At 34.0% G+C, this 19,839-nt stretch overlaps 1 protein-coding gene across 1 annotated transcript in view; it reads right to left on the reverse strand.

Annotated features, from left to right (window-relative positions):
- Positions 1-8,600: 8,600 nt before the first annotated feature.
- The window catches only part of LOC145249363 (carbonic anhydrase-related protein 10-like), a gene marked incomplete at its 5' end in the record, with an annotated part of 1,273,381 nt that continues 1,262,142 nt past the window's right edge, over positions 8,601-19,839 (reverse strand). Inside the window, one exon of the mRNA XM_080110936.1 lies at positions 8,601-8,859. Within this exon, the coding sequence (XP_079967062.1) occupies positions 8,739-8,859 (121 nt within the window). The remainder of the gene's footprint in view (positions 8,860-19,839) is intronic.

Below are 19,839 nucleotides of genomic sequence, written 5' to 3' on the forward strand. Positions count from 1 at the left end.
TGTATATATATATGTAAATATATATTATTTTTGGATTGTTTATTCACAACGTTTCGGCCAACTAATTCCTCTGGCCTTCGTCAGGTGGTAACCGCGACGGATAGGAACTTCGAATCTCCTAAATGCATTCTCAGCCATCACTGCTATCCGTAGTTGTTGTCGTCTCACCACATTTTTAGCCAATTAACCTCTGGCACGCTTTGGGTGGGATTGAAATCGCTATCTTCAGACAATGTTCATCTGGAACCGTAGAGATTCAACGTCTCTATCAACTGCGTCACGGGCCCCGAAGGGCGATCAAGGTTGGATTCTTTGATCTTATAAATCCACGTTTATTTATTATCTGATCTTCCATAGTCGGGTCCGTACCGATTAGTATATATATATTATTCCTTAATTGGAATTCATTTTTGAGATGAGCATTATATATATTAATTTATTTTTATTTCGGACTACTAGTCTCATCTTTATTAGTTGTTGTTTTTCATCTTTTATTGGATTTTTTATTCACAACGTTTCGGCCAACTAATTCCTCTGGCCTTCGTCAGGTGGTAACCGCGACGGATAGGAACTTTGAATCTCCTAACTGCATTCTCAGCCATCACTGCCATCCGTAGTTGTTGTCGTCTCACCACATTTTTGGCCACGCTTTGGGTGGGACTGAAACCGCTATCTTCATAAATAATGAATAAACAATCCAATAAAAGATGAAAAACAACAACTAATAAAGATGAGACTAATAGTCCGAAATAAAAATAAATTAATAGCACCGTGTATATTTGTGTGTATGTATATATGTGTTGGGGCGGAGAGGGCTCCCGTAAGCCGTGGTGAAGGCAACCTTTCTAGGAGAAGCAAATCTCTGATTTAAAAAACCATACAGCGGGAGACCAGTACCCGCATTAAGCTGGTCTGCAGTTTGATTTGTTGCTGGCTATCTTGCTCTTGCTTGTTGCTGGATCTCAACATTTTGAACCGAGAGAGAGAGAGAGAGACTTAGCTGTCGTACAAAGCTAAGACTCTGTAACATCATCTGTGTATAGATACTCCCTCAGGCATTTGGGCTTATGGACTTTAAGTGTCTGAGGGAGTGGCACTCGTCTGACAAGATGTTGCAATCATCACGCATGTATGTATGTGTGTGTGTTTATTTTTTATGCGGAAATGTGTTTTTCCAATTATATTTTACTTTTTATTCATACCAATCCTTTAATTTATGAAGCTCGATGTAATTACGGAGCATATACAAATAAATGACAAAAGCCTATATAAAATAAATAGAAAATATCTGTAAAATATCTGCAAGGACTTCTCGCGTGTGGAACTTCAGGCGTAATAGCTTATACGAAAGCAAACTTTGCTTTCGTATAAGCTATTACGAAATATATTATATTTCGTATAAGCTTATACGAAAGCAAACTTTGCTTTCGTATAAGCTGTATTGGCTGAAGATGTTTCTAGTTACTGGTAACTAGCTGACCGAAGCATGCACATGACTGTGTAGCAACATATTACTCCTTATGCAAAAACAAATAAAGGGTGTATATATATATATATATATATATATATATATATATATATATATATATATATATAATCAAGCACATCTGATTGAACAGGATAGAGTTATTCTTTTTTCGATTGTTTGTGGATATTTTTTTAATTCGCCGAAGCTGTCTTAAAAAAAAAAAAAAATTCAATCGGCATGTTGTACAGATGTGCTTGAATGATGACTTGCTGCTAATATATATATATATATATATATATATATATATATATATATATATATATATATATATATATATATATATATAATGTACACACATGCTCGCACACGTACACACACGCTTTCCTTCGTTTACTTTTATTATTTTCTCTCGTTATTCTATTAGAAAGAGAGCGAGAAGCTTCTCACAAAAACCATTATGACAATTTTTTTTGATAAAAATATTTTAATATCTACACACTCAAGCTGTACGAAATTAGATGTATTTCCCTCTGTCTATTTCACGAGTTATACAGGGTGTCCAAAAAGTCACAGAAAGTTTGGAAATTTTTGTCATTTTACCCCAATCATTATTTTTTTTTTCTATTTCAGATATTTTAAAGATATTTTGGAAATTAATTATGGATAAGTATAGAATTGGACAATGTACGCAAGTTGTGAAATTGTTTTACCAAAATCAAGGGTCAATTGTTTAGACTCATAGAGCGACAACACTCTAGCTATGGCAGTGTCAAATGGCCACCACGTTCCCCAGACTTGACTAGTTCCGACTTTTTCTTGTGGGGATATCTTAAAAAAAAGAGTCCATGTTAACAAACACCAAACCCTGCAAGAACTGAAGGAAAACATCAAGAACGAAATAAGGAAGTTAAATCGCAATCCAGAGATTCTGTAATCTGTCATTAATAATGTTTTGGAAAAAGCACAAATATGTGAACCTGAAAATGGGCAACATTTAAAGGACATTATTTTTCATAAATAAAGATTGTTTAAATTTTGCATTAAAAAAAATTCCAAATGTCTTAGTCAGATTGTATTAAAATTACAGAAAAATAAAGAATCTATTTAAGTTCAAAACCCTTCAGTGATTCTTTGAACCCCCCATATATATATATATATATATATATATATATATATATATATATATATATATATATATATATATGTGTGTGTGTGTGTGTGTGTGTGTGTGTGTGTGTGTAATGTAAATGAACCGCGAGTAAGATATATTATTTTATCCTTTCTTATATATCTGAATAATATAGTATTTAATTGGAATTCATTATTGAGATGAGTATTATTTATTAATTTTATTTATTTATCTTTTCTTAGTTGTTTCACGACATTTCGGCCAACTATATCTCCGGCCTTCGTCAGGTGGTAACGGCGACGGGATAGGAACTCTGAATCTCCTGACTGCATTTATAATAGCCAGAGGATTACTTGGCCAAAAAATGGTGAGACGACAACAATTACGGTAAGCAGTAATTGCAGTGAATGCTGTAAGGAGATTTGGAGATCCTATCCCCTCGCGAAGGCCAGAGGAATAGTTGGAGATCCTTTCCCCTCTGACGAAGGCCAGAGGAATAGTTGGCCGAAACGTCGTGAAACATCTAAGAAAAGATGAGTATAATAGTCCGCAATAAATAAAATTAATAGATCTGAATAAGTTTTTTTGTATAGCTGTTTTTCATATAATTAAGAGTTTTTATACTTTTTCAAATTGCCATATTATATAAAAAAATTAGGAGCATATATTTTAAAAAGGCTATGTTGTAGTGAAACTAAGTGACCATCTTTAAAAATAGAAAACACCTGAAGCTCTGCAGACATTTATATTTCTACATTTGAATTCCCGATTTTGAGTATCAATTTGTACCGAATGATACATACATTCATTTATTACAACAAATACTGATAAATATATCTTATTTACAAAGTAGAGATCGCTTCTTCTCCTTTTCTTTGGGGTCAAGAGTCTTTTTAATACAAAATAGATACTAAAATCTGCCCTGGCAGTAATTTATGGCAAATATCAGTCCATGTTATTAAAAAGAAAATAATACATTTGCGATAGTTTATAATATTTTAGTATATAATCTTATGTTTATTTTTTAAATTCTTATTATGATTAAAGTAAATTGCTTTTATTTTGGTTTTCCATCCTTATATTATTTTATTATATATATATATATATATATATATATATATATATATATATATATATATATATATATATATATATAAATAAGTGAAATTATGTGTGTGTGTGTGTGTTGGCGCGTGCCTGTATGTGTACATTTCCCTACCAAATAACTCTGTCAATTTACGGTCTACAGACTCGAAATTTAACATAACTGGTATTGAGATTTGGGAAAATCTATTTAATCGTTTTTCGGCCAGAAATTTGGTTGTTAAGGGATCAAAGTCCAACGATTTGACCTTTGAGAACTCTACCAAATTCCTCCGCCAATTTTGAGTCTAAACACTTAAAATTTTAGATATAGGTTACGTAGATATGGATCAAACTTTATAATTTGATTTAAGCCCCAAAGAGTAAATATTAAGTGGTACAAATTGGGGTAAAATTAAAAAAAAAAGAAAAGATTTCTGCGGTCTCTAACAAATAACTCAGTCAATTTTTGGTCTAAACATTTGAAATTTTACATAAAAGGTATTCAAATATAAGGCAAGCTTTTTAATCGTTTTTTACTGAAAATTTGGCTTCCAAGGGGTCACAGTTTAAAAGATTGGACGTTTGCGGTCTCTAGCAAATTATTAAGCCAACTTTGGGTCTAAACATTTAAAATTTTACATAAAGGGTATTTAGACTTTCAGCAAGCTTTTTAATCAGTTTTTGGGCGAAAATTTAGCAGGCAAGAGGTCAATTTATACAGAGTTGATCTTTGCAGATTCTACTAAATTCCTCCGCTAGTTTTGGGGCTAACCACTTGAAATTTTAAATGTAGGTTACTTGGATATGGGCCAGACAATTTAATTTGATTTGAGCCCAAAACAATAAATGTTAAGGGATCAAAATTAGGGTCAAAGTAAAAAAAAAACCCCTGAGCTCTGCAGTCTCTACTATGGTAGTTAAGGAAGCCTCTTATATAGAGGGCATTACATTACATATGCACACTTTTTAATACATACATATGCATATAAAGTTATGAACAGTACATAGAACCCTAGCAAAGCCGGGCTGGACTCCTAGTATATCTATAAAAGTTAAAATGCATGTCTGTGGTGTGTGTGTCTTTGTACATTCCCTACCTAATAATTTTCAGTCAATTTTCAGTCCAGAGACTCGAGATTTAACATAAAGAGTATTGAGATTTGTGAAAATCTTTTTAATCGGTTTTCGATTAGAAAATTGGCTATTAAGTTCAAAGATTTGACCTTTGAAAACCTTACCAAACTCCTGCGCTAATTTTGGGTCTAAACACTTGAAATTTTAGATGTAGGTTACTTGGACATGGATGAAACTTTATAATTTGATTTAAGCCAAAAACAATAAATGTTAAGGAGTAAAAATTGAGGTCAAAGTTTAAAAAAATGTGACCTCTGCGGTCTCTACCAAATTACTGAGCAAATTTCTGGTCTAAACATTTGAAATTTTACATAAATGGTATTCTGAAATAGGGCACGCTTTTTAATCGGTTTGGGTCGAAAATTTGAGCTGCCAAGAGGTCAAAGTTAAAAAGATTTTACCTTTGCGGTGTCTAGCAAACTGCTCAGCTTATTTTAGGTTTACACATTTGAAATTTATACATAACGGGTATTCAGACATGCGGCAAGTATTTTATTCAGTTTTGGGGTTAAAATTTGGCTGCCAAAAGTCAAAGTTAAAAGGGTTGACCTTTGCAAATTCTACCAAATTCCTCCGCCAATTTTGGGCCTAAAGACTTGAAATTTTAGATGTAGGAAACTTGGACATGGGTAAAACTTTGTATTTTGATTTGAGACCAAAATGATAAATGTTCAGGGGTCAAAGTTAAAAAAATTGGCCTTTGTGGTCTCTACGAAATCACTCAAATTTTGGTCTAAACATTTGAAATCATAAATAAAGGGTATTCACACATAGGGTAAGTTATATAACAGTATGCAAGGCTCGAACAAAGCCGAGCTGAACTATATCTATAAAAGTAAATTGTCTGTGTGTGTGTCTGTCAGTGTGTGTACATTTCCTTACCAAATTACACTGTCAATTTTCGCTCTACGGACTCGAGATTGGACAGACGGGTTATTGATATTTGGGACAATTTTTTTAATTGGTTTTCGGGCAGAAATTTGGCTGTCGAAGAGTCAAAGTTAAACGATTTGACTTTTTAAAAATCTACCAAACTCCTCCTCCACTTGAAATTTTAGATTTAAGTTTCTTGGACATGGATCAAACTTTTAATTTAATGTGATCCCAAAACAATAAATGTTAAGGGGTCATAATTGGGGTCAAAGTTAAAAAAAATTGATCTCTCAGCCAATTTTTTGTCTAATCATTTAAAATTTTACATAAGGACATAGAGCAAGCCTTTTTATCGTTTTTTTGCCCGAAAATTTGGCCAAGGGGTTAAAGTTCAAAAGATTTTACCTTTGCGGTTTCTAGCAAACTATTCAGTCAATTTTGGGTCTAAGCATTTGAAATTTTACATAAAGGATATTCACTCATGCAGCAAGCTTTTTGATTAGTTTTTGGGGAAAAATTTTGGCTGCCAAAAGGTCAAAGTTGAAAGAGTCGACCTTTGCAGATTCTACGAAACTCCTCCGCCAGTTTTGAGTCTAGCCACTTGAAATTTTTAATGTAGGTTACCTGGATATGTTTCAAAGTTTTTAATATATATATATATATTTCTTTTGATATATATATATATATATATATATATATATATATATATATATATATATAAAGAATAAAATACGTTTGAAGCCAAAAACTGCAACGCGAAATTTTTATAAAGTAAACGAGTGTATATTTTTTAAGAAATATATTTCGGAGTAAGACTCCTTTGTCAATTTTTTTTCTCTTTTTCTTCGACATGATGTAGAGTGGAAGACAGTTCGATTTCGCGTTGCAGTTTTTGGCTTCAAACGTATTTATACGTATTTTATTATTCAAATTTCACTCAGCGCTTCTAACGGATATAAACAAACAAAAAAAAAAGAAAAGAAAATTACCCTGATTTTTAAAATGCGCGACCACGCGTCACCTATCCGGCTTCATAAAAACCCCGCAGTTAACAACATCACGTGGACTCTTCATCGAACTATCTTCCAAGATCCATCCCTGTCGCATACCTAACGCATTGGAAGCAGGCAAGAGACTATTTTCAAGAATTTTCCGATATTTGGCTGCATTCATCTTTCCATCTATAATATGGTCATTACTAAAATGGGTGACCATGCGCTGTATGTAGGAGGACATCGACACCTCCCTGCAAAAAGTTGCAAAAACCTAGCGTCGTCATCTCCCCTTACGGGGATATACATGCGACTGGGGACCGCTTGTGAATTTCATACTCCCATGAAACCCTCTCCTTTGAACCCTGACTGCACACGTAGAAATAACACGTTTAGTCGGCTTACATGTGCCAAGTTCAATTTTGGTTCCTTAGCAGATATTTTTACCGGCTAAAAATCAAATCGAATTTGTTCTACAGGATTAAAATTTCAAGTCTGTAAATCAAAAATTGTAGTTTGGTAGAGAGCGTTTTCATACAGATAATAGCATTTACGTAGTAATGAGTAAAAACAATTTTTTTTCGTCTTGAGCGATACAAAAAACAAAAACAAAACAAAACAGTATGGTTGTATTTCACAAGCCCCTATTTTAAGAAAATCGAGCTTTTTTTTTTCAAGCGTGTTTTTCGTTTTTGATTACACGCATAATAAAATTTAACTGGAAACGTCTCATCATTTAAAAATGTTAAAGCAAAAAAAAAAAAAAACAACATAAAAGAATTTCTAAAGGCCTTCGGGTCAAGATCGAAGTGTAGTATCTGTTCTGGCAGATACTGCAAGCAAAGACCATATGTGAGGGCAACCCCACATATAAGACCTTGGTCAATGTAGGGGCAACCCTTCATACCAATTGTCACTATCCAGCTCCCCTACTCCCCGGGGAGTTGGTCCCCATTTTCCCGTCACTCCTCACATTAAAAATCGGCGTTTGTGCCTAATTTTCTCGGTGGGGGAGCAAATAAATACACTGTTCTTCAGATGCTGCACTTCAATTTTTTGTTCTCTGCCAGTGGAGGAGAAATCCTTCACGACTGAGACAATTTTAATTTTTGTTCCTTTTATCCACATGAAAAAACGACCCTGGTGTTTAACTCTGTCCCGTGGGGAGGCATTGTAAATAGGAACAATATAAAAGCATTTTTATCGCTTATAAAAAAAAAAATATTTTTTCATCACATCATTTGTACACCGTCAATCTTTACAATTACCCCCCCCCCCATATATGAGTTTGATTAGAATTATATCATTATTTAAAACGCTGGAATGAAAACATAAACCGACCAAAATGTTTATTTCAGCGATAGTTTTAATTTGATTTATTACTGCACATGTATTTTATGTTAACAATTAAATAAACAAACAAAAAAAAACTAAAGCACTGATTTTTTTATTAAATAGAACGAGAAAAAAAAGAACAAAAAAAAATCTCATTTTTTCTTCCACACATGACAAATTTTGTAAAAATTTAGAATAAATCTTCGCCATGCGTTACATTTTTAATGCAAACAGCGTTATAAATGTAACGCACGGCGTTTCTTTCTTTCGTTCATTTTTATTTCACACTTTATATATTTAAGGTTTTTAATATTACGAACACACACACATATTAAAAACAGGAATACAATTAGCATTACATGAATAGGTTATTATTATTATTATTATTATTATTATTATTATTATTATTATTATTATTATTATTATCTGGTTGTTATTTCAAAAAATGATTGATAGGTCCATCACCTCGAGTCTTTTGCACCCAAACATTGCGTCGTTAAATATTGCTGTGTTTTTCCTGTCTGATCGTTTGTCGAAATTTCTACATCAGATCATAAAATAAAAAAAAATGTTTCTTTCCCCCTCTTTTTTATTTCTTAAATGTATCTTGGACACGATAAGAGACTTCCAATGACCAAACCTATACATAAAACTCTAATCGATAAAACGAAGTTCTGGCGATAGACAAAAAAAAAAAAATTGCTAGAATATGTGATTGGTTTTAGGTTTTGGTAATCGTGTTAGTTCGAGTAATGATGCTGCTACTGCTTTTACGGTTATTATTGTTTTCGTTGTTGCTGCTGTTTTGGAAACCGCTGCTGTGCCTGCTGCTGATGATACCGCTGAAAAAAAGCATAAATATAAGAGGTTAATGCAGTTTGCTTGAAGCATTGTTTAGTATCTATATAAAGCACATTTAACATTATTTGAAGGCAATACAATACAGAGGTGTAACGGATGGACAAAGACTGAAGCAAATTAAGGTATAATAAAGGAATAAGCTATGCAGATTCACGTTTATTTATACACTATATATATATATATATATATACGTTTTATTTTTTATTACCGTATCTTTCTGTTAAGTTACATTATTGTTTCACCTACCCGGCCGGTTTTTTGGCCGTCTGTAGATTCCTCAGACTTTTACGCTTTCTGTAAAAGTCTGAGGAAGCTACAGACGGCAAAAAAAAAAACAAAAAAAAAAACGGCCGGGTAGCTGAAACAATAATGTAACTTAACAGAAAGATACGGTAATAAAAATAAAACGCATTTTTTCACTACAACAGTATTAAGCACTTTCTTCAGTTTTTATTAATTACCATTTCTACTAAATATATATATATATATATATATATATATATATACATATATGTGTGTGTGTGTGTGTGTGCGTTGTGTGTGTATGTTTATGGGAAAATATGCTATTTCGATCATATTTTACGCCATTGTTTATAGCAACCCTTTTATTTATGAAGCTCGATGCATGTCAAATATAAATACATATCATATACAAATTAATGACAAAAGTATATTCCAAATTCGAAGATGTTTATCTTACCATTTATTTCTTTCAGCATGTTCCAAATATTCAATTCTTGACAGCAACTGTCCCGTCGCACAAAACAATCATGTATTTTTTATGTAAACTTTAAATATCTCCCCTCCCTCCTCCTCTCTCTATCTCTATCTCTCTCTCCCCCTCTCTCTGTATATATATATATATATATATATATATATATATATATTCCAGATAAAAAGAATATATCCAAAACCGTTCTTGAGCACTATATATATATATATATATATATATATATATATATATATATATATATATACATATTTATTCATTTATTAATATACTTTACATGTATTGTGTTCTTACTTGCGGCATTAGCATAGTAAGCTGGAGAGTCCGTGTTGTAATATTTCAGAAAATAACCTTCATCAGACATGTGTTCCACTTTCAAACGTGCATATTATGGCTATTGTAAAATGAGCAGATTCCAATGAAATTGGAAATTTATTTATTTTCTTTAAATCTCTTATATTAGAAAATAGTATATTATTTAATCTTGTTTTCATACTTAGGATAATTTCCTATTATTTCCATTGTATTTATAACATATTCTCGTTTATTTCATTTTTAACTTGGTTTTTGCTATCTTATAGAAAAAGTTGATGTTTAAATTCAAGCAGAGAAGACTCTGTCAAATAGTTGAATATAAAATTCATAACTAAATACATAAATGAAGAAGGTTTTCCGAAAATGATCTTAACAAAAACCTCAACTAATGACAATAAATGTGTATTTGCTTTGTTCTACAAAATTGTGATTATATATTATCCTTATGTTGATTATTGTGACTGCTGGATAGCCTTGTATGACCGGATAAGTCGAGGAATCAAACAAAAGTTGACACCAGAGTATGTTACAATGTATTGTTATTGAAACGAAATATTTTGATAGAAAAAGAATATGTTAAAAGAAAAACGATTGTAAACAATAACATAAATGCAAGATGTTTAAACAATAAAAGGTGGGAATTTAGCTAGGTCAGTTAAATATTTATGTAATAAGAGATTTCGGAATTTTAGTTACGGGATTTAAACAATAACAAGAACGAATTTTCATATATTCACAATACAAACCAGCCAAGGGGGGGTCAGTCAGTCAGAGTGAGTTTGTAGTCAGAGTTTTTCCATCAGTTGGCTCGGAAGAGATTTTAGTCTCTGGGTCTGGGTAAGCATCAACGTGACCAATTAAAGAAATGTAGGAACAAAAGAGAATTGTGTGCAACACCGAGGGAAGTCAAAAACAGGAAATAAATTGTATATATGAATTATAATAATTCTCTGGTGTTTCTTTGGCAGGAAAATGTACTCTTTGTAGCGTGACAACCACCGAGAGAGCTTTGAACGCGGAGATTCCTTTTTGTCCGGTGTGGCACGCAGACAAAGATGTTTATTCGTCATGTTAAAAGAACTGTCTCGAGTATGCTTATTTTTCTCATTTGGTGAACTGTATTGAATATGTGCACCCGCAAATATATATGTTGTACATGGACACTAGACGACACGACCAGCTATATATAGATATACGTCAATAATCATACAGTTAGAGAGACACGTTATATGCACGTACATTATATAGACGGCTATATAGTACTTATTCCAATTTTCATTAAAATCCATGACATAATTTTTATTGTAAAAATGTACAAAATTTAAGCCTGTTGTTTAAGTAATCTTAAGAATGAATTTAAATTGAGTTAATCATACTTTATTAGTATCTGATCACTACGGATCAAATTTTAAATGGGAAGTTGTAAACATATTAGATTAACTACAACGCTTTATGCACTTCGCATAAAACTAAAAGAAACTAAATAGATCATATTATAATCACTTACTCCTGTGTCCCAAAATTCATAAGTCTCGGTTTCTTAGTTCGTGAGTGAAATAGCGTGTCAGCGATGTTTCACCTTTTCAAAGTCGCCGATGAGCTGTACTGATTCCATTCAGCCACAAATAGCTGATTCAATACAATGAAACAACTAGTTCGCATTTGGAATATGTATACAATCTGTTGCAATGTGAATTAAATCTGTTGCCAAGGTAGCTGGAAAAATGGTGGGATCGCTCCAGTAGATATCTCACTGCTGATGCAATTCTCTATCTATATAAAAGCCAAGTACGTTCAAGGATGGAGTACTACTGCCATATCTGGGCAGGAGCTGCTAAAAACAGCCTATCCCGCCTTGACAGAGTACAAAATAGACTTCGTAGCCTAGTGAAGGATGTCCTTTTCTCTTCCCTGCAACCTCTCTCTCACAGAAGGGACGTTGCGAGCCTGTCGTTGTTTTATCGTTGTTTCCATGGCAAGTGCTCGTCTGAGCCCCAATCTCTGGTCCTCCCTCGCCAATCCTTCACGAAAACACCCGTCTAGCTTAAACCACTGTCAGTAATTTTCCTCACTCTTTATCTGTGCCTAAATTAAAACGTAAACAAAGCTTCTTTCTTAAAAGTGAACGCCTGTGGAACTCTCTTCCGTTTGCCTGTTTCCTACCTGACTACAACTTGGATGTCTTCAAGTCCAACATAAACAAGTTCCTGATAAACCGCCCCCTTAACTAACGATTATTACGATATTGTCCCATTGATTACTGTACAGGAAATAACACTTATCCCCGAGTGGCTTCCGAGCCTTGATAAGTGGTGACTTATTGTTGGTTATATATGTGCATGCATGTTTCAGCTGTGATTTCTTTCGAAATCCAGCGTCATCAGACCAATATCATCAAGTGGTTTCAAATTCTACAAGAATACAGCTCTACGTATTTAGTATAATTTTATTAACACCTAAGAAACAACACACACACACACACACACACACACACACACACACACACACACACACACACACACACACACACATATATAGCTGTGTGCGTGGGAGAGAAAGAGGCAGAAGAGAAAGGGAGAGAGAGAGAGAGAGAGAGAGAGGAGGGAGGGAGTGAGTGAGATTGTGTGACTTACTTTCATTTTTTTTGTTTTTAGTTTTTAATGTAACTGTCTTGCAAATCACTTTTTCTAAATTAAACAATTTAACTCGAGTTCAATGAGTGGTCCAATGGGTCACACTTTTCTATTATAATATTAGAAGTGTCATGTAAAGTAACAAGAGAAAGAAAATATCACTTTTTCTTTATTGGGTGGCCAACGCCTCTGGGGAAATATTGTAAATTCGCACATACAAAAACGAAAACGGATTGTGTAAAGATATGTCCATCCATTTATCGGTGAAAATATTATTTATAAGTTGTGCTTGACAAATCGACGGCCCAAGCCTCCTTATAGATAAATACTTCGACGAATCTTAAAAATATTGTATCAAACGATAAGGCGAAGAAATTAACTTAGCCTCTTTTAAATGCCGAGGGGCTTAGACATTTTTTTTCCAGAAAATAACCGCCCGCCCGGCCAGTGTAATTGCTTTATGATCAGAGAAGCCCACTTTTGGCGCGAAAGTAGTTTTACGACTTTATCTTTTCGTTTTATTTCGTTATAAAACTACTCGGTTTAACTTGTTTTGCATTGGCCATTGTTGTGATATGTTCTGTTCTTTTTTTGGCTTATGTGAACATTTGAACTAGAAATAAAGAGAAAGAGAGAGAGAGAGAGAGAGAGAGATCTAGATAATAAGACAGAGAGAAGAAGATACAGAGACAGAGGCCGATAGGGATATATATATATATATATATATATATGAGGGAGAGAGAGAGAGAGGGAGAGAGAGAGAGAGAGAGAGAGAAAGATAGGTAGATAGATAGAGTGACACACACACATATACATACGCACAAATTTGATCATTTTTTCTGCTTTTTGAACACGCTAATAATTCCTGTACGTACGACGCCGAGTCGTCGAAAATTCCAGTTTGGTATCTGGGGGAGCGTTTTACTCACAAGGAGAGATGCACCCCCGAATAAAGACGGAAAGCAACGAGAAACTACCATCTTTACTTGCCTTCTCGAGATTACCGTGGCTCTATATATTGACATATGGCAAGCTTTTTAATCGGTTTTTGGTCAAAAATTTGTCTGCCAAGGGGTCGAATTCAAAAGATTTGACCTTTGCAGTCTCTAGCAAACTATTCATCTAATTTTTGGTCCAAACATTTGAAATTTTACATAACGGGGATTCAGAAAGGCAGCAAGCTTTTTAATCAGTTTTAGGGCGAAAATTTGGCTGCCAAGAGGTAAAAGTTGAAAGAGTTGAACTTTGCAGACTCTACCAAACTCCTCCATCAATTTTCGGTCTAAAACACTTGAAATTTTAGATGTAGGTTAGCTGGACATGAGTTAACCTTTTAATATATATATATATATATATATATATATATATATATATATATATATATATATATATAAAGTTCTGAACAGTACATAGGGTCCGAGCAAAACCGGACACAACTGCTAGTATATACCTAAAGTTAAAAAACAAAGGGATTATTAAACATCAGACGATGATCGGCTTTAAGCTCTTGTGCATAATCGGGTAAGATTTACATTTCTTTTTGCGAATAAATAATTAATAATGTTTACAACGTGTTATTAAAAAGAACACGAAGACTTTTAAACCGAGCATACACTACAACAGACATTCAACGGCTTTTAACAACAATAGAAAAGGTGAAGACTAAAAGAGATGAGCAAAATCGGAACATTGTTAAAGTACAGCATGTAGTAAGAACAGATACACACTTTGGTCTTGGCCAAAAGGCCAAGAAAGCGGTATTTATTTGCTCCCTAACCGAGCAAATTAGGAACAAGGCCGATTTTTAATGTTAGGAGTGAAGGGGAAATGGGGACCAACTCCCCGGGGAGTAGGGGAGCTGGATAGTGACAATTGGTATGAAAGGTTGCCCCTACATTCACCAAGGTCTTATATGTGGGGTTGCCCCCACATATAGTCTTTGCTTGCAGTATCTGGCGGAACAGATACTACAGTTTAATCTTGGCCAAAAGGCGAAGAAAAGCTTAGAAAGCTAAGAACAGCATCGATTAACAACAGACCTTTGATCTTAACCAAAAAGGCCAAGCACAAAAGTGTTACGGACAGACCGACCGACGGAGTGACTTATAGAGTCGCTTGCACGCGACTAAAAATCTGTTTAATCGCTGAGGGCACCCAACAAAGATACGTTTGACAAAAACGTGCGAGAGATTAAAAAGAAAGAAAAAAAGAAAACGCCGCCAGACCAAGTATCGAAATATTTGGATACCAGTGTTTTAAAAACGGAGTTTTCTACGTGAATGTAAATTAATTACACCTATGGAAAAACCCACTATAAATCTAAAAATAGGAGCTAGAATTAATGTGCCAGAAAATTACGTTAATGCAGGAAATATGATGTTGACGTAGTAGAAAATCTTGTGAAATCTGGCTCTTATTTCTGAACTGTGAAAAGAAGTGAATGTGTTACGCTTACCCTAAATATCTGCATGTAAATTTTAAACGCTTCTGTACACTCTTTAACTCTTATTCTTGAGGGGCCTTAGGACCTTGATAAATGGTGATCCCTTTGTAAAAAAGTATCCGTACGTAAAGTGCAAATTAAGTAATGATTAATGATTCGTCTTATTGGAATTATTCATACTACTGTTCTCATATTGAATGTTGTTTTGATAACATTTCGCCCAATATAACCCCCGACCAAGGAGCCGCGACGTAACGAATAACGTGTTTCGTATAATTCAGTTCTAAGTAACATTCTTCTGAAGATTGAGGGTTCAATTCTCAGTGCTGTCGATACTCAGATTACAATTGCGAATTACTTAAGACATCTACTCTGTCGTGGTTGACGGAACGAGAGCATGTCGCCCCTGTGAATTAAATAGAAGGTTCAGTTCGAAATTGAATGCAGGTAACCGAATTCGACAGAAATATTCCCGAGTTCAACAAGATATAGCTGAAGAAGGTCAGAGAATAACAATAATAAAATTATTTGGATTCTTCGGATTTTTATACTTATTGTACTAGTCCGCAAAGACCCGTGGCGCAGTGGTTAGAGAACTTGGAAAAATCATTTGTGAAAGTGATATTCTCCCGAAGGTTGAAGCTTCAATTCTCAGTTTAGAAGACCTAAAAACACAATTGCGAATTACTTAGGACCTCTATCCAATCGTGGCTGATAGAACGAGAGCATGCTACGACATCAAGTAAATCAAGGGTTCCGTTTGAAATTCCGACCAAATTCCTGAGTTCAACAAGATACGCTCGAAAAATTTCGGAAGTTACATATAAGATGAGAACAGTAGTCCGAAGAATCTAAATAATACGAATGACCAATCCTCATCTAAAAAATTCAGAAGAGTAATAAGAAGAAGAGTCCGAAGAATCCAAATAATACGAAAATTATATTTCTCGTCTGCCTGCTTCCCACCGGACTACAACTTGGATGTCTTCAAGTCCAACGTTAACAAATTCCTAATGAACCGCCCCCTTAAGTAAACACTTCATCAAATCTCCACACTAACGTAATATACTTGCAATAACCCTTATCTCTGAGTGGCTTCCGGGCCTTGATAAGTGGTGATCACTGTGTAAAAAAAAAAAAATTCATTTAAACTTGAGATGTTTTCTACTTGTTTTACCGCACACGACACAGGTACGTTTGATGAAAAACATTCAAGAGAGGAAAGAAAATACAAGCTTCATAATAGGATGAGAACACGGAAAATTCTTGCACTAGCAATGATATTACTGGCCACCTACAATCATCACTACTATAAGGCGCTGTGCAGTACAGTGGCAAGTATCCTTCTATTATAATAGAAAACAAAAAGACATAAAAATAAAACCGTTTTTTTTTTCAATTATATGGAAGCTATTTTGATTAAAATGTTTTCAATCATTTCTCTTTTAATTTAAACTTCTATTTTTATGAAAACTTTTATTACTTTCTCGACAACGTAATTTCAACTTGACCCAAAAGATCGTCACTTCAATCAACTAAGTCGATTTTGATTGTATTGCGACAACGTTTATTTTGATTCCTTTGTTGCGGTTCGTATTTGTCTTTTTTTTCTATTGGCCATTGTATTGGAATCTGTGTATTTTCATTGGTTACATACTAGAATAATATTCATCCTAGTACGAGTAAGATTAATTTCCTGAAAACAACAGTTTTGCACTAGATTTTAAGTCCCTATGCGAAGATTAAAATCAAGATATAAGTGCTACTAAACTAGAATGTAACGCTTCAGCTTGCGAAGACATTAAAAATCAGGTGATCTTGATTAATAGGTGTGTAATAATTACGAATCAAATTTAACGCAAATCTCAAATATGTTTGTGAATTTTGGAGATGAAGATAAATAATTTCTATTATGTAGATTATTCGGACTACTGTTCTCATATTTTTAATCCATGTTCCAGCAACCATGATCAGATCGAATCTTAAATATTTCGCAATTTCATTCTGAGTAACGCTTACACTGAAGGTTAAATCTTAAATCCCCAGAGGAGCGTTACTTACAACTGAATATTGCCGAGTACGTTATACGTTACGCCACGAGTCATTGCGGACAAGAAATAGCCGAAGAAGGTCGGCAGTTACATCGGCTGAAACATTGGGAAAATAAAACTCAAAGACGAGTACATTAGTCCGGATAATCGAAATAATACAAAACCGAAATAGTTTACTTTTCAAATGGGATATTTTACTATTTTTTATGCACCAAAAACATTGTTTAAACACCTCTAAAACATAAAAACTTGGAGAATATTTATAAATATTTATATAAATGTAATGTTAAAATTTAACAACGATCATATATTTTCACAAGGGGCGTTTATATCTCATTTGCATAAAATTTAATTAGACTAAATATATAAGCTGCATTTACTATCAGCTGTGTTTCCAAATTTCATAATGATTGGTTAATTAATTTAGGAGTGATTTCTGTGTATAGAAATATGGAAACATACACATATCTCACTTTATATAATAGAGGTTACGAAGATTATAAAAAATTAATAATTTAAAAAAAGCAATGTATTTAATATTGTAGCTTTTTATGGTTAAATAAATTTTAAGTAAAATATAATTGCGAAGTTCGGGCTCACAATGTTTATCGCTAAGTACGGTGTCGTAATCACAGAGTCAAGTAGTAAATGTTACCATTATATAAATGCCATACATAAATATAATACACAGAACAAGAGTGTCTTTTATTCTCCTCTCTATTAATAACTGCAATGAAAGTAATACAAGCCTATGCAACTGCAGAAACATAAGTAACTGCCATCGCTGAAGCAAATGGAAAAACATTTTCTTTAACCACCACGAGTACGACCACTACTAACAACGACAAGGATCACGTAAAAACAATAAGAAATGCATTTAAAGCGAGGTCAATCTATTATAATGATCCTAAGAAATATAACATACAAAAACAGAACAATTATTTATGGGAACAAGGAGATAGAATATATATATTAATATGGGAAATTATAAAAGGCGCACCAGTTTGCAAGATTAACAGAATGAATTAAAAAGTGTGTGTGCACAGGTAAAATACCAGAATAGGGATAAAATACTTTTAAACAAAAATAGGTTCTTGAACTCAAAACTTGAATTCATTGCAAAATGCAAGCATTTTAATAACATCTCCAAAGACACATGGATTACGAATAAATTATGAATATAAAATGTGCGCATATATATTTGGACACACACACACACACACACACACACACACACACACACACACACACACACACACACACACACAACACACACACACACACACACACACACACACACACACACACACACACACACACACACACACACACACACACGTCATCACTATGGGTTTGGTATTATTGACTGGCCTCAATGCAATAGCAATAGGTTAGATAAAAAGACCAGGAAACTCCTAACCTTACATAAAATAATATATCGAAACCAATGTATGGACAGGATATACCTATCACGGAAAGAGGGTGGCCTTGGTCTCACTGAAATAAACCATGCATATCGAGCCACCATAGTAAGCATGGGGCAGTATATAAAAAGCTCAACAGATATGTCAATAGAAATAGTGAAGGACCACATGAACGCCTACCCCAACAAACCTCAATCACAAAGCTTGCTGAAAACTTTGGGGTGTCATAATGGAAAATACTGCCGAGGTATATGATGAACCAGCAACACAGATTGCAAGAAAAAAGAGAAAGAAATGCACCGAAATCGAGATAGACACAAAAAAACAAGGATGGGAACAACATAAAAGAGCAGAAAAGTTCCTAGAGGAGCTTAAACAGGAATATATAGACAAAGATGCTTCACTCCAATGGCTCAAGAGCGGGAGACTTCCATTTGATGAGGAAAGACTCATTGTAGCGAGTCAAGATCAGGGCTTACTCACAAATGGATTAAAAAAATGGCGGCCCTACAACAAATGGCCAATGCCGGTTTTGCCACTCAGCAATTGAGAGCCCAAGCCACCTAATGTCTGCATGTCCAATCTTATTGGTAGATGACCTTTACACTGCCCGTCACAACAAAGTATGTAAGTACCTCCATTGGAAGATCTGTGGGGAGATGCAACTTGACAGAGCAACGAACATCTGGGAACATGAACCACCACCGATAATATCAAACGGAAAAGTGATCGTGTTCTATGACAAAGACATACAGGCGGGCAAATATATAAAAGACAAAGCTATCAAACCAGATATTGTAATATTGAACAAGCCCGAAAGAACTGTCACAGTCCCAAATGATTTTGGCCTTAATAGAGCTGAACGGGAAAAGATAACAAAATATCAGGATTTAAAAAATGATCTAAAAACCACATTGTCTCTGAAAGAAATAAACATTATACCGGTTGTGATAGGAGCAACTGGTTTAATAAAAAAGAACCTTCAGAAATACTTAGGAGCAATCCCTGGAAGACCAAGCTGTAACGAGATACAAATAGCAGCCATAAAAGGAACAGCATCTATCCTTAAAAGAGCCCTCGGATATAAATTTAAATCATAACAGAATCAAGTGTTCGTTCCAGGAGGGAGCCCCTTGATATCTTAAAACTTACTGAAGTTAAACACACACACACACACACACACACACACACACACACACACACACACACACACACACACACATTAATATGGACATTTACGTGTGCATTTATTTGTGTGTACGTATAGAATAGTACCAATAGAATAAACGGAATTTATAATAGAAAAAAACCCTGTTACAATTAAAACAACACAATCTGTTTAATATAATAATTTGTAATGATTAC

Source organism: Euprymna scolopes, chromosome 28, assembly GCF_053919585.1.
Source record: "Euprymna scolopes isolate OS-2025 chromosome 28, ASM5391958v1, whole genome shotgun sequence".
NCBI classification, from domain to species: Eukaryota; Metazoa; Mollusca; class Cephalopoda; order Sepiida; family Sepiolidae; genus Euprymna; species Euprymna scolopes.